The 16,599-nt window shown below is 45.7% G+C and overlaps 1 protein-coding gene across 3 annotated transcripts in view; it reads left to right on the forward strand.

Annotated features, from left to right (window-relative positions):
* Positions 1-16,599, forward strand: part of CNNM2 (cyclin and CBS domain divalent metal cation transport mediator 2) — a 135,291-nt gene that overhangs the window by 6,652 nt on the left and 112,040 nt on the right. The window contains exon 2 of one of the 3 annotated variants that reach the window (XM_058671174.1): positions 4,403-4,524. The exons of the other annotated variants lie outside the window; for them this stretch is intronic. Within the exon in view, the coding sequence (XP_058527157.1) occupies positions 4,403-4,470 (68 nt within the window). The 3' untranslated portion in view covers positions 4,471-4,524. Of the gene's footprint in view, positions 1-4,402; positions 4,525-16,599 lie in introns of those variants that run through there. 3 annotated transcript variants of the gene reach the window in all.

Below are 16,599 nucleotides of genomic sequence, written 5' to 3' on the forward strand. Positions count from 1 at the left end.
CAAAGCCAAGAGCCAGGAACTCCGTCTGGATTTTCCACATTGATGGCAGGACCTCAAGTGCTTGGGCCATCTTCCATTGCTCTTCTCAGGCCATTAGTAGGAAGCTGGTTTGGAAGTGGAGTAGCTGGGATATAAATAGGTTCTGGCATAGGATGCTGGTATTGCAGGTAGGTGGCAGCTTTACCAGCTATACCCCAGTGCCAGTCCTTGAGAGTTGAAGAACTTTTTTTCCTCCCCTGTCCAAATTAAGTTTTCCGCTTGCTTGGAATCTAGGTTTATTATTGCTATTGGTGTGTAAGAATGGTGTTCCAGAGAGTGAAGAGCATTGTTTTTATGATCTATATTTATCCTTATACATTAACACATATCAGATCAATACAATTTTCTGTATTCTTAGAACATTGTTACGGAATGTCCAGAGCACACAGACTCAGGGCTGGAAGACTGGAGAGTCATCTAGTCAGTGTTTGCCAAATTTTTCAGGTGGTAACTTACTTGGATCACTAAGAGTGAGGGTAAGGCCTCCCTCAGGGGCCTTCTGAACCTGAAGACTGGGAGAGGAGTCTCAGGGGACAGGGTCTTGGACTTCCTGCTGTCAACAGGTACCCTCCTGGAATTCTTAACATTAGGTGGGTCTCAGAAACAGTGATCTAGTGACCCTCTTGAAAAGGAAGGTAAACTCTAAGAAAGGAGACATACTCCCTCAGTGCTTCCTGCCTGCTTAGGGGCATCAGCTGAGTGGAACCCATTCCCTGACTTCTTCTTTTTAGAAATTCTTTATTTTTATTGGAATATCAGATTTACAGAGAGAAGAGGAGACAGAGAGAAAGATCTCTGTCCACTGGTTCACTCCCCAAGTGACCACAATGGCCAGAGCTGAGCCAATCCAAAGCCAGGAGCCAGGAGCTTCTTCTGGGTCTCCCCCATGGGTGCAGGGTCCCAAGGCTTTGGACTGTGCTCTACTGCTTTCCCAAGCCACAAACTGGGAGTTGGAAGGGGAGTGGAGCAGTCAAGACATTGACCAGTGGATGCAAGGTGAGGATTTAGTCTCTAGCTCCCATGCCAGGCCTCCAAAGCCTGGCTTCCAGTATGCACTTTCTTCCACTCCAGGAGGCTGGTTTCTTGTTCCCAAGTTATTCAAAGTTAAAGGTAGGTGTATAACTGAAAAGAATAATGATCAGATTTGCCAATGGTTTTTATTTATCTTGCCCTCCCGCTCCAGTGGCTGTTGATGTAAAAGGCAAAATGACGGAGAGGCACAGAGAGGTGGAGATCCCATCTGCTCACTTACTCCTCTAATGCCTGCATCAGCCAGGGCTGGGCCCGTTCACAGGCAGCAGCCAGGGACTCCAGTGGGCTCTCCCATGGAAATGGCAAGAACCCTAGTCCTTGACCCACCATCCACTGCTTCTCAGGGTTCATATGAGCCGATAGCTGGATTGGAAGCAGCGGCATATGTTGATCTGAGGCATTCTGAAATGGGATATACGTGTTCAAAGCAGAGGCTTGACCCACTGCACCACGCCTTCTGCCATGTTTTGTGATTTTGATGTCAATATTTTAGATATTGTCGATTCACAACTATCTGACAGGCATTTTTATTGCATGGAAAACAAATCTGAGCATGGAAGCTTATTTTATGATTCATTTGAACTTGGTTTGATTGAGGTTTTGTTTGTTTTCTGTTATGGTTAAACTAGGAGGCGTGAAGCCTCAGGTGGTGAAGTGTTTCATGATTTAGCTGGTTTTGCATATCCCATTGTGACATGTGTTTCTATTGGTTGTTCCTCCTCTGAGGGTAGTGAGAATTGGACTGGGGACCATAGGGGTGAACCTTCCTTGGCTGTTTTCTTTCTGTTCGTTGTTCAGATCTATAACATTTCCTTTGGAAAGTTCATCAAAGCCTTTAATGCCCGTGTCCCATTCTTGCATCTCTGTGTACTTCCTCATACTCTAGGATTCTTGCTTATTTTCTTGCAAGGGAGAATGACAAAGAGGTCTCACGTCCTCTGGTTCACTCCCTAGATGGCCAGAATGACGGGTATTGGGCCAGGCTGAAGCCAGGAGCTGGGAATTCCATTCCCGTCTCTCACGTGGGTGGCAGGGGCTCAAGTGCCTGGCCCATTTCCCACTGCTTTTCTTGGCACATTAGCAGGGAGCTGGAGCAGAGCAGGGCAGTGATATGGGAGATGCTGTTACTGCGAATGGCTGCTTAACCCAATGTCCCTCAGCGCTTGCCCCATGTTTGTTTGTTTGTTTGCTTTTGTCTTTGTTTTGTTTTTAACAATCTAAGCTAAATTCTGAGAGTCATGCTTGATTATCAGGCTGTTGTGTTGATAGTGTCACTGAAGCCTAGGTGCCAAGCTTTAGGTTGGGACAGACCGTAGCTGAGCACCAGCCCTGGCTGAGCAGGATCTGGATTAAACAGGCAAAGACCTTGTTCTTGTTTTTTGGGGTTTATATACCACCTGCCTCCTCCCTCAAAGTGGCCTCACAATTATCCTGGAACATTCTGAACTATTGTCAGAGGCTCGTTAATTTTAATTATTAGCACACCTAAGCACAGTTAAAAATATCATAAACTAGGACAACCCCCAAAACTGAGCCAAATGCTGTTGAACCTCTTGAACTGTTATTATTTTTTTTAATTGGAAAGTCAGGGCCTGGGGTGGTAGACTAGTGGCTAAAGTCTTCTGACTTTCCAATAAAAATAAATAAATCTTTAGGGCCCAGCGCAGTAGCCTAGCAGCTGAAGTCATTACCTTGCGTGTGCTGGGATCCCATATGGGTGCCGGTTTGTGTCCTGGCTGCCCCGCTTGCCGTCCAGCTCCCTGCTTGTGGCCTGGGAAAGCTGTTGAGGACGGCCCAATGCCTTGGGACCTTGCACCCACGTTGGAGACCTGGAAGAGGCTTCTGGCTTTGACTTCGGATTGGCTTAGCTCCGGCTGTTGCAACTGCTTGGGGAATGAATCACTGAGCGGAAGATCTTCCTCTTGTCTCTTCTCTCTGTAAATCTGACTTTCCTATAAAAAGAAATAAGAAAATTTAATAAATCTTAAATAAATCTTTTAAAAATAAATTAGAAAGTCAAATTTTTACAGAGAGAGGAAGAGAGACATAGAGAAAGAGCTTCCACTCCCTGGTTCACTCCCCAAGTGGCTGCAACAGTTGAAGCTGTGCCATTGCAAAGCCAGGAGCCAGGAACTTCCTCCAGGTCTCCCACGCCAGTGGAGGGTCCCAAGGCTTTGGGCCGTCCTCGCCTGCTTTCCCAGGCCACAAGCAGGGAGCTGGATGGGAAGTGGAACTGCTGGAAGACAAACCAGCACTCACATGGGATCCTGGCAGCACATGTAATGCGAGGACTTTAACCACTAGGGTACCGTGCCAGGCCTGAACTCCTTAAACATTTAAGAACAAACCTCTGGGGCTCGGCAGCGTGGCCTAGTGGCTAAGGTCCTCGCCTTGATCCCATATGGCTGCTGGTTCTAATCCCGGCAGCTCCACTTCCTCTCTATCTCTCCTCCTCTCAGTATATCTGACTTTGTAATAAAAATAAAATAAATCTTTAAAAAAAAAACAAAAAAACAAACCTCTGGAATCTATGTAGGTGTTTACTGTAGTTAGGTATGAAGTGGATTATGCAGTGTTTTCAGAAAGTTCCTGGAGTGACATTGGTGTGTGTCATGGATTATTTACTTGCTACTGAATACTGGGATTGTTTCAGCATTTTGACTGTTACAAATAGTGGTGCAGAGATCATTCCTGCACACACACAGAGAAGTTCGTGAAAAAAATGGAGTTAAAGATAAATTTAGTTTGATATACAAATTTTTAGAAAACCCACACCTAGTGTTTTTATAATGTATATTTCCCATGAAAATTTTACATATTCACATATTCCTACAGAACCCTTTTCTTTTAACATGTATGTATATCATAAAGAAAAGAGAAAATAAAGAAGAGAGTGAGACAGGGACAGACAGAGCATAAAATCTTATCTCCTAATTTTTTCCTGAGTGTTTGCACCTGCCGGGCCTGGACTGGGACCCGGAATTCAATCCAGGTCATCGAGTTGGGTGGCAGGGACCTACCTGCTTGAGCTGTTGCTGTTGCCTCTAGGAACTGGATTGGAGCCTGAGATTGTAATTCAGGCTCTCCAGTATGGTAGTGGGCATCCCTAGTGCCTGTCCCATCCCTCTTTTATTGTGACTGAATTCTGGGCTTTGCAATTTTTCTGTTATCTGCTTTTACTTAACATGGTAGCCACACACACAGACACACACACACACACACATGCACATATGTATTTTTAAGGCACACAGAAGAATTTATTTTATGTTTTATCTTCTTTAGGGCAAAAATACTGAATTTTAAAATAATTCTTCATTGTTTTTAACCCTAGGTGACTGGAAAAGACAACAAAGTCTAAAAGAAATAGAGCAAATATTCATGAATTTTGAAAGCCCTTGAATAAGCAGTATTAAACCTGAAGGAAGATCTTAAATTACTCTGGTAAAATATCTTAACATTGATGACATCATGAGTGTAAAAAGTGGTACTACCTAGTGTAGCAGGTTTGCGTATAGCTGTGTGAATTTGTAATATTTTTAGAAGGCAGCAAGGAGTCATAGAAATGTCCTTTTAGGCTGAGTCATTTTTTCCCTGGAAATCTTAATACAGTGAATCAAAAGAAGGAAAAAAAACTGTGTTAGCCTTTTGTATTGCATATATATTGCAGCATTATCTGTAAATAGTGACAAATTGGAAATAAATAGCTAACAGTTTCAGGCAGGGCATAGAGGGGAAAGAGTTAAGAAAATTGCAGATGATGTCTAGAGTAGGTAAAGCTACCTCCTGGGCACCGCTGCCGTGCTTCCCATCAGTTCCCTGCTAACGAGCCTGGGAAAGCAGCGTAAGATGAGTCCTGGGGTCCTGTACCCACGTGGGCGGCCTGGAGGGGTTCCTGGCTCTTGGCGGCAGACAGGCCCAGCTCTGGCTGTTGGGGAGTGAACCGGCAGATAAGCCATCTCTAGCTGTCAATCTCTCTAGAAATTCTACCTTTCAAATGAATCTTAAAAAAAGTTGTAGACATCACTAATAGCACTGAATGCTAATTTTGAAGACTATAGATATAAAAGTTTATACTGGCTGTTGGCACAAGTCACAGATGCATAGCAGTGTGCGAGGGTACAGGTTGGAGGGAACATGGGAAAAGTGAAAACAGCTGATGTGTTAGTGCAGTGTGGCCATAGCTGGTCTTTGCCAGAGTGCCTTTCTCACCTTTGGAGAGCGAGATACCTGGAAAAACGTCCCATCTGCTAATAACATTAGCATCTTGATGGGAAAATTTGGGCAAACTAAACCTTTACTCATATTAAGGCGCTTGTATCATTCTGCTTATCTTGAAATGAGATGTTTGTTTTTGAATTTTAAAAATTGAGATATAGCATGATAGCCTAGTGTCAAAATCCTTGCCTTGCATCCACTGGGGTCCCATATGGGCACTGGTTCATATCCTGGCTGCTCCACTTCCCTTCCAGTTGCCAGCTTGTGGCTGGGAAAGCAATAGAGGACAGTCCAAAGCCTTGGGACCCTGCACTGGCGTGGGAAACCTGGAGGAAGCTCCTGGCTCCTGGCTTTGGATTGGCTCAGCTGCAGCCTTTGCGGCCACTTGGAAAGTGAACCAGTGGGCAGAAGATCCTTCTGTCTCCTCTTCTCTCTATATACCTGCCAATAAAAATAATATTGATAATAAAATAAATCTGTAAAAAATTTTTGAGATATTATTCCCGTGCCTCAGGTGCATCTTGTACAATGTTCCATGTAGTTTTTTTTCTGTAGTATGTTGTATAACCATTACTTCTGTCTGCTTCAGAACATTTTCATCACCATAAAAAGAAAATCAGTTACTGATTAACAATCCCTGGCAACCATTAATCTCCTTTCTCCCTCTATGGATTAGCCTATTCTGGACATTTCATCTAAGTGTGTACAGAATAGAAAGGAACATGGAAAAAGTGAAAACAGCTGAAATGCAGTGTGGCCTTTGTGACTGGCATGCTTTCAAAGTCCATCCCCACTGAAGCGTGCATTGGTGTTTCATTCTTTTTTATGGCTACATAATGTTCCCATTTATAGATACACCATGTTTATTTCTTCATGACGTTTGGCAGTTTCTTAAACTTTTAACAATAGAGTTAGGGGGCCCGGCGGTGTGACCTAGCGGCTAAAGTCCTCACCTTGAATGCCCAGGGATCCCATATGGGCGCCGGTTCTAATCCCGGCAGCTCCACTTCCCATCCAGCTCCCTGCTTGTGGCCTGGGAAAGCAGTCGAGGACGACCCAATGCATTGGGACACTGCACCTGCGTGGGAGACCCGGAAGAGGTTCCAGGTTCCCGGCATCGGATTGGCGCGCATCGGCCCGTTGTGGCTCACTTGGGGATTGAATCATCGGATCGAAGATCTTCCTCTCTGTCTCTCCTCCTCTGTATATCTGACTTTGTAATAAAAATAAAATCTTAAAAAAAAAAAAACAATAGAGTAGGACATAAGCCAGCAATTCTACTGCCATGTACATACCCAAGAAAACTAAAACTGTGTGTTCACACAAAAACTTGTCTTGACATGGTTATCAGAAACTAACTAGCCATAATCGCATAGCTGTGTGAGGGTATATTTTTGGACTGTAAATTCTTTTTTTTTAAAAAAGATTTATTTATTTTTGTTACGAAGTCAGATACACAGAGAGGAGGAGAGACAGAGAGGAAGATCTTCCATCCTGTGATTCACTCCCCAAGTGAGCGCAGCGGCCAGAGCAACGCTAATCCAAAGCCAGGAGCCTGAAACCTCCTCCAGGTCTCCCATATGGGTGCAGGGTCCCAAGGCATTGGGCTGTCCTCAACTGCTTTCCCAGGCCACAAGCAGGGAGCTGGATGGGAAGTGGAGCTGCCGGGATTAGAACCGGCGCCCAGATGGGATCCTGGTGCATTCAAGGCGAGGAATTTAGCCGCTAGGCCACCGTGCCAGGCCCTGCTTGCCCATTTCTACACAAAAGGCAGTTGGACTTTTTGATAGTTACTGCGTTGAATATTAGATCAGTTTGGGCAAAGCATTCATTTGATGCTATTATAATTATAAATTATAAGTTTTGGTGATTCCATTTGCAGAGTGTTTGTTACTAGTTTATGGAAATACAAGTGATTTTTATGTAGTGATGTTATATCCTGTATCCTTGCTGAATTTGATTATTAGGTAACAAAGGATACTTCAGTGAGAAAAATGTCTTTTTAAAAAAGATTTATTTTATTTTTTGTTGGAAAATCAGATATACAGAGAGTAGGAAAGACAGAGAGGAAGATCTTCTGTCTGTCGGCTGGTTCACTCCCCAAGCGGCATCAATGGCAGGAGCTGCACTGATCTGAGGCCTGGAGCCTGGAGCCTCTTCCAGACTCTCATGCAGGTGCAGTATCCCAAGGCTTTGGGCCATCCTCGACTGCTTTCCCAGGCCACAAGCAGGGAGCTAGATGGGAAGCGGGGCCGCCAGGATTAGAACCGGCGCCCATATGGGATTCTGGTGCGTGCAAGGTGAGGACTTTAGCCACTAGGCTATCATGCTGGGCCTGAGAAAAATGTTGGGGTTATCTGAGAGGTATTTGATTGTAGTGGATTTTTGCTTTATAAAAACTGGTGGCATTTTTACTTGTTACATTCATATGTAGAGTGAAGGACCTTTAATTGATTACTGACACTGTCCCTCTTTAGGAAATTTGGGGGAAAAATTAAGTTTTCTCCCCAGATTAGATATGGGAGAAGAGGGAATCCATAAAATGTGTTAGTCAAGAAAAAAAAAAATAGGGCTGGCTGGAGTTTGGCAGTCTGATATGCTTCTAGTTAACATTTAGCGTGACTTTGCCTGTGTTTGGGGATTGGAAAGAACTGAGTACCAAGAAGACTGTGGCCATGTCGTATCCAGATGGGTGCTGTGGCATCTGTCCTCCCCAGGCCTTGCCGTGTTTTTTTTTTTTTTTTTTTTTTTAGGGTTTCTTTGTAGAGGCTAGTCCATCTGTATTTCATTTTTGTCATCAGCAGGATGATCTTCTGAGATTCTGGCTTCCAGGTAACTAGAATTCACGTAGTAGAAGGTTTTTTTTTTTTCTTAATTGTTTTCTTTTTTTGGCGCTGTGGGGATGGGAGCTGGTAATCTGAGAGGGAGAATGTTTTTCCATACCAACAGAGACAGACTGAGGGCGTCATCTGATGCGAAGTCTCAGTTTTTCCATCTGCAATCATAAAAACAACGTGCTGACTCAACCTGGAGCGTGGACAGCATGGCATCTGTCCTGGGAATCACGCACGAGATGGAGATATGTGAGCAGCTTTTGAAAGGTAAAGTTCAAACTAAAAAGACCGGAGCGGAACGATCTGCTCTCTCGTCTCCAGCCACCAGCGTACTGCCTTCAGGTTTGGCAGAAGTCAGTTCATCTCTAGAGTTGATTGGTGGGCAGGGAGGCAGCCCGGACTTTTCGTTCATTTTGCATTTCACGCTGCGTCATCAGCATGACCTCTGAGGATCAGGTAACCATGAAAGGCAAGATGAAAATTCCCTGCTCTGTTTTTTTCCCCCCGTCCTCTATACAGTGGGGGAAGAGGAGTTGGATTGGAATGGAGGATGAGATTCTCCAGGAACCAAGTCGATTAGATAAAACATTGTTTTAATCAGTATTGTGTAGATGACCTCCTGTGTATGTTTATTTTACATTTCCATTTGCTTGTTCAAATGATATATATATTATATAACATACAGTGTATAAACACATATACATTACATAAACACATTGGACCATTCTCTGCTGTTTTCCCAGGTCATAAATAGGGAGCTGGATGGGAAGGGAGGCATCCAGGACGTGAACTGGCACCAATAGGGGATGCTTGTGCTTGAAATTGGAGGATTAGCATGTTAAACTATGGTGCTGGCCCCTACTGCATTTGTTTGAAAGACAGAATGTCAGAGTTAGGAGAGACAAAGATAATAAGCAAGAAAGCAAGTGAGAGAGAAATCTTCAATCCATGCTGGTTCACTCCCCAAATGGGCACAATGGCTGCTATTGGAACTCCGTCTGTGTGTCCCATGTGTGTAGCAGCAGAGGCCCAAGCACTGAAGCCATTTTCTGCTGAGTTCCTTTGGGCATCAACAAGGAGCTGGATCATGAACTCCTACCCAGATTGGATGCTGTGACACAACACTAGTGCCTGCTGAAGTTTATTAACTAGTACTTGCAGTTTGTTGACTTTTTTGGAAAAAGTCAAATTATGAGCTTAAAAAAAAAGATTTATTTGCTTTCATTGGAAAGACAAATTTGCAAAAAGAAGGAGACACAGAAAGATCTTCCATCCACTGGTTCATTTACCAAATGAGTGCAACAGCTGGAGCTGAGCTGATCTGAAGCCAGGAGCCAGAAACTTCCTCTAGGTATCTCTCACTTGAGTGCAGAGTCCAAGGCATTGGGCCATCCTCCACTGCTTTCCCAGGCCTCGAGCAGGTAGCTGGATGGGAAGTGGAGCAGCTGGGACATTAGCCAGTGCCCATTTGGGATCCCCATGTTTAGGGGTGGAGGATTAGCCAGTTGAGCCATTGCGCCAGCCCCCAAGTTGTATTTTAGAAGAGATATATGTAATAGGCAGAGTTACAAAGGGAGAGGAGAGACAGATCTTTCATTTGCTAGTTCACTCCCCTAAATGGCTGCAATGACTAGGACTGAGCCACGCCAAAGCTAGGAACTAGGAGCTTCCTCTAGGTCTCCCATGTGGGTGCAGGGGCCCAAGGACTTAGGCCATCTTCTGCTGCTTTCCAAGGTGCATTAGCAGGGTGCTGGATTGGAAATGGAGCAGCTGGGAACTGAACCCGTGCTCACATGGGATGCTGGCACTTCAGGACAATGCTTTACTTTTTAGGCCCATAGCACCAGCCCCTAAACATAAGCTTTTATTATAAACTTAAAATAAAGTTATTAAAATCTCAACTCGACTAGGTCTGAAACAATTTAAAAAGCATTAAAAGACATTGAGAAAGCTAGGCTTTTAAACAAAACATGATTGGGGGCCTGGCGCAGTAGCCTAATGGATAGAGTCCTTTCCTTGCATATGCTGGAATCCCATATGGGTGCAAGTTCGAGTCCTGGTTGCTCCACTTCCCATCCAGCTCTCTATGGCCTGGGAAAGCAGTCGGGGATGGCCCAAAGCCTTAGGAGCCTGTATCTGCATGCGAGACCAGAAGAAACTCCTGGCTCCTGGCTCCTGGCTTTAGATCAGCTCAGCTCTGGCCGTTGCAGCCACTTGGAAAGTGAACAGCAGATGGAAGATGTTTCTGTCTTTCCTTCTCTCTATAAATCTGACTTTCCAATTAAAAAAAAAAAAAAGAAAGAAAACATGTGTGTCATTAACCAAAGAGAGACATCTAAAAGATGTAAAAATAATGAAAACTCCAAGGTGCTCGGAGAATGCAGGTCCTTCTGGTGACCTGGTCTTCTGGCACGAAGCAAACACTTGAGCTGTTTGGGTCCAGCCTTGTTCGTTTCTAACTGCTGAAGTTTCATGTTCATTTCTTCTTGCCAAAGAACTCAACCAGATGGTAGTACAGGTGCTGACCCCAGCTTTACTCAGTTTTGCCCTATGGAGCTCTGGCAGCGGATTCCCCCTGCTGAGTTGGCGGCTTTTGTCTCTTTGCCTTCATGTAGTTTGGGTTCCTCTCGATGTCCCTGTCAGTAACTGAAGTCTCAGTGGTTCTGATGCTGCAGTGGCAGCTGACCTCGTCCCCTCGACTTTCCTCCTGATTTGTGTTCCCTCAATTTTCAGCCTGATTGTGGCTGTCTTTGCCCGGTCATCTTTGTGTGTCTCTCTGGTCTGCCTCGCTTTCCTGCACCCTGCTCGTCTGCATTGCTCACCTGTCTCCTGCGCTGGCCTTAGATCTGGGCATGGAGTGAGGTGGGAGCCATCACCTGCAGGAGGGCCAGTGGGGGTGGTTGGGCCTGGCCTTCGCTTCCCACTTGAACACTCCCCTCCTTGCAGGACTCCTAGGGCAAGCAGTGAGCATATGTAATGGGTGAAGTCTACTGTGGGTTTACGGTGGTGCCCTGGTGCTCACCAGGGTCTGCAGCATAGCCGCTCCTGCGTTCTTCACTCCCTGTAGTGCCAAGACACTTTCTGGGTTATTTGTTGCTGTCACTTCTGTTGATGAAACCATATCCATTTCTTACCCTTAAAAAAAAAGATTTATTTGAAAGTCAAAGTTATTAGAGTCGCACACCGAGAGAGATCCTCCATCTGTTTGTTCACTCCCAAAACGAAGACCAGCAGCCAGGAGCTGGGACCTGCTTCTGCATCTCCCATATGAGTGCAGCGACCCAAGCACCTGGGCCAACCTCTGCTACCTTCCCAGGACACCAGCAGGGAGTTGCCTGTCCCACCGTATCTGCTTCTTACTTTGCTCTTTCTGAAACCTTTTTTTGGTGATCTTATTGTGATCTTATTGTCCACGCTGCCAGGCACCATTGACACGAGGCTGCCAGGGCAGTGATGCCCGCGGTGCTGGGCTTGGTATCACCCAGCGTTCGCTGTGCCTTGCCCACGGTGGTGGTGGCAGTAACTGGGGCTGGCTGCAGCTCCTCTCGTGGGGACAGTGCCGGCCACTGCTCGGGGCTCTCTGGTTCCACCTGTTGTCTCATACTGCGGATGGGACACCCAAGGTTTCCTTTCTTTCTTTTCTTTTCTTTTCTTTTCTTTCTTTCTTTCTTTCTTTCTTTCTTTCTTTCTTTCTTTCTTTCTTTCTTTCTTTCTTTCTTTCTTTCTTTCTTTCGGCAAGCTTTTTGTAATGTTCGGGAGAGAAGCTAAGTTCATTAAGATGTTATTGACGTATACATTTTGTAATGAACCATGAATTTAGGTGTGTAATTGAAATTTAGTTAGGTGAAATTCACCCTTTATTTCTGTTGGGAAATACGGAATATTTTGGCTGTGATGCAGCCACACAGTCGTTCGTGTCGTTCCTTCCCTCTTCATTGGGGTCATTACTGCTGTTGGGAGTAAAAGCTGAACAGTATTTAATAGGTTGTGTATATGTGTGTGTACAATGGCTTAGTAAAATTAAATTTAGATTTGAAATAAGGGAGTTTTGGTTTTTGAAGTGTGTTTGTCTTAGGAATATGTAGCTAAGTGATAAAAATCCAGTTTAGAATTATGTAGCTTACTTAGAGTACAACTTTTTGGTACTTATTTGATAATCTAAATAAAAGGTTGGGGAAATACGTGGCTGCAGATTGGGTTTGTGCTGTCTGCATGAAGCTGACCTCCCAAGGTACTGCTCATTCGGGGGGTTCTGAGAAATCCTGGTAGGATGATTGTAAAACAGAAGAATAAAAGCAATGTTCTGGAACTCTGCCCACCTGAAGCTCACCTAGCAGTGTCTGGAGCCTCATCTGAATATGTTTTGCTGAAGCCAGACTTTGATGAGGATCTAATGTCTGGTTTGGTTATATTCCTAGGCGCTGTTACCTATTCTTAGATAAAAAGATGCATCCTTTCTGGAAGTCTGCTTTAGATTTAACACAAGTGTGGAGTGGCATGACTGTGTTCCGGTCATAGAAAGACATCCATATAGTCATGGTCTCATCAACATTTTTTTAAAAGATTTATTTTTATTGGAAAGGCAAGTTTACAGAGAGAAGAAGAGACAGAGAGTAATACCATCCGTCCGTTGATTCTCTCCCCAAGTGACAGCAACGGCTGGAGCTGAAACTTCCAGGAAGAGGAGTCAGGAACTTCCTCTGGGTCTCCCACAAGGATGCAGAGTCCCGAGGCCCTGGGCTGTCCTCCACTGCCCTCCCAGGCTACAAACAAGGAGCTCGAAGGGAAGTGGAGCTGCCGGGACTTGAACCCAGCACCCATATCAGATCCCGATGGATGCAAGGCAAGGATTTAGCCACTAGGCTATTGCACTGGGCCTGGTCCCATCAAATTTTAATGGAGCTGAACAGGTCTTGTGGCCTGATGAGGTTGTGACTGTTGTAACGCAGCCATTGTAATCCAGTGTTGGGGCGAGGCGTTACACACGGGCTTGTGCCAGCACAGGTGTGAACAAATCTGTGCCGCCAGTCAAATGCAAGCACAGCAGCTACAATGGTAGGTGGCGCATGGTACTTGAGAGTGATCATACATGGCTGTGTTGCTGGAATGGCATCTACCATGCTATACTTCTCTTTGTTACTGTAGAGTGTGCTGCTTCTCACTGATACAAAATAAAAACAGCAGCAGCCTCACTTGCTCACTGTGGACTGAGTCTCTGGGTCACGTCACCTCCGTGCTTGATTTGATCTCATAGGGCAGGCTGTGCTATCACTCCACCACATAACCAGGTGTGCAGGAGGCAGTACTGCCCTGCTTTGTGGATTCCTGGATGCTTGCACAGTGATGAAACGGCCTAACAACGCTTCTCTCAGAAAGCAACCCCTTGGTGCACTGGAGGATAAGTGAGCTGTCATTTAGGTTTGTTCATTAAAATCTGTTTTAAAAGTGACAGGAAAAGGGAGGCGGTGTGGTGCGCCAAGTGAAGCTTGATGCCTGAGATGCCTGGATCCCATATCCAAGTGCGTTGTTCGAGTCCTGGCTCCTCTTTTTCTGATAAGTGTCTTGCTGATGCACCCTGGCGGGGGCGGGCAAAGCAGACAGTGGAGAGGGCAGCAGACAACGGCCCTAGTTCTTGGGTCCCCACCACGCTTGTACAATGCCTTCATGGAATTCTGGGCTCCTATCTTTATCCTGGCCCATCCCTGGCTATTCTGGGGTGTGAACTGTCTTGATGATGAAAGAAAATCTCTCCCTCTGTGGTCACTGTGTCTTTCAAAGAAATAAATCATTTTTTAAAAAATTTATTTTATTTTTATTGGAAAGGCAGATATACAGAGAAGAGGAGAGACAGAGAGGAAGCTCTGACATCTGTTGATTCACTCCTTAAGCAGCTGCAACGGCCAGAGCTACACCGATCAGAAGCCAGCAGCCTCTTCTGGGTCTTCTACGTGGGTCCAGGGTCCCAAGGCTTTGGGCCATCCTCGACCACCTTCCTAGGCCACAAGCAGGGAGCTGGATGGGAAGCAGGGCGGCTGGGATTAGAACCTTGCGTGTAAGGCAAGGACTTTAGCTGCTAGGCTACCGCGCTGGGCCCTCAAAGAAATAAGTCATTTTTTTTAAAGTTTTACTTATTTTTTTTTACTTATTTTTTTTTAAGATTTATTTATTTTATTACAAAGTCAGATATACAGAGAGGAGAGACAGAGAGGAAGATCTTCCATCCAATGATTCACTCCCCAAGTGAGCCGCAACGGGCCGGTGCACGGCGATCCGAAGCCAGGAACCAGGAACCTCTTCCAGGTCTCCCACGCGGGTGCAGGGTCCCAATGCATTGGGCCGTCCTCGACTGCCTTCCCAGGCCACAAGCAGGGAGCTGGATGGGAAGTGGAGCTGCCGGGATTAGAACCGGCGCCCATATGGGATCCTGGCGCGTTCAAGGCGAGGACTTTAGCCGCTAGGCCACGCTGCCGGGCCCCAGTTTTATTTATTTTTATTAGAAAGGCAGATTTACAGAGAGAAAGAGGTACAGAGAGAAAAATCTTCCATCCACAGGTTTACTCCCCAATGGAGCTCGTCAGGCAACATAGAACTTGTAGCTGACATAATGTCTTACTCTGTGATGTTGAGTGGACAGCCACAATACCTTTGGTATGATCAAGAGAGCCTCCAGCAGGAATCACAGAGACCAAAACAAATAGGTAGGAAAAAAGAACCTTAATTGACTTGAGCTAGTTTATGTCACACCAGCTAAATATCCAAGAAGTCGGCAGTTCTTATTTTCTCTAATGGCTAGAGGCCAGGTCATTGTACAGGCATTAGCACATGTGCAGGTTTGTGGCTTTTCTGTCCCTGAGCTCTCCACATGTGTCCTGCGTGCTTTCTCCGCACCCAGCTACCTGGAGGTCCCTGCTCCGTTGAGTGTTGGGAGTATTTCTGAAGTCTTGTGTGGCCTCGGCCCCTGCGTGCTCAGAGGCTCGCACGGGCATGTCTGGAAGAGTTGTATGTTTTAAGGGATTGTGAGCCCTTCTTCCTTTCTCCTTTTTACTGCAAGATGTTTTCAGAACAGCTAGTAGCTTCCTTGTCCTTGTTCCTCTGCAGTGTAGCTTCAGATCGTCACACGGATGACCTGATTGGCATGTCTGTGCCTTGCCTGTCACTCTGCCAGCTTTCTTGGTTTTGCTGGTGCTTTCGGCATGAGCTGTGAGCCTTTCTCTGCAGCTCAGCTCCCACAGTGTGGCACAGGCAGCAGCTTTTACCACCATAGCAGCCCCCTACATTAGGTTTCTTGAGTCTGGGAACCATATTGTGCTTATTTAGAAGAACATCCTTATACTTGATCATGTACCAGGATGTGTGTGTGTATGTATGTATATGCGTGTGTGTGCACATATGTATGTATCTTTTTTCTTAAACTATTGATCATTTGATAGTAGGTAGCAGACATTATGATATCTTCCATATGCTCCTGGGCATACTGTCTGCTGCTCTGTCTCAGCTGCTGAGGAGGCCTGTTTCTGACACATGCACTCCACGGTCAGACCACAGATCCTGCACTTCTCCCTGTAGTTGGAGATTCCTCATCTGAGGTGATTCCAGACCTGACCCTCTTCTGTGTGCTTACCAGTTCAGGGTGCAGCTCTGTCTGGCACCCACTTCAGCCTACGCACAGACACACACACACACACACACACATGCTGGTAGTTGCAATTGCTGGGTCAGCTCTTTCTCCAGCCCTGCCTCCTACACAAGCCAATGGATACTGCAGCCTAGCCCAACCCTGCTCACCACACCCTCGGCTCTCACGTACACTGGCTGGAGCTGCAGCCTCATTGGAGAGACCCCTAGAAACCCCTACCAGGCCTGCCCACAGCTCTGGTTCCTGTGCTTGCCAGTATGTGCAGCAGACTGGTCCAGTCTGTCCCACATCCTATACAGTTCTCATAAATATCAGTGGGTGTTCAAGGCTAGCTCAACCCAACCAACCCCACCATCCAGCCCTTACTTGTGCCAGTGGGTGCCACCATCTGTCTAGCCAGGCCTGCCTTCAGCCCTGGTTCACATGCTCACCAGTGAGAGTTGCAGCCCATCAGAGAAGCACCCACATTTTCCCTATTGGGCCCACTCCCAGTAGGGGAAATATGTATTTTTAAATAAAGTTTTTTTTTTTTTTTTTTTTTTTTAATCTATCATAGAAGGACATTTGGTGTCACATTGCCATTTGGGTTGCCCATGCCTCCTATTGAAATGCTAGATTTGAGTCACGGTTTCTCTTCTTCTCATCCAGCTTCCTGCTAATGCAATCCCTAGAAGGCAGCAGAGGAGGGCCTGTGTGCTTGAATCCCTATGCTGGGTTTCTGGTTTCAGTCTGTCCAGTGTTGGCTATTTCAGGTTTGGGAAACGAACCAGTCAGTGAAAGGTCTCTTTCTCTTCCTAGTGAAAAATTAAGATAAATAAACACAATTTAAAAAAAAATCACATA

This window comes from Ochotona princeps, chromosome 13 (genome assembly GCF_030435755.1).
Source record: "Ochotona princeps isolate mOchPri1 chromosome 13, mOchPri1.hap1, whole genome shotgun sequence".
In the NCBI taxonomy this organism is placed as follows: domain Eukaryota; kingdom Metazoa; phylum Chordata; class Mammalia; order Lagomorpha; family Ochotonidae; genus Ochotona; species Ochotona princeps.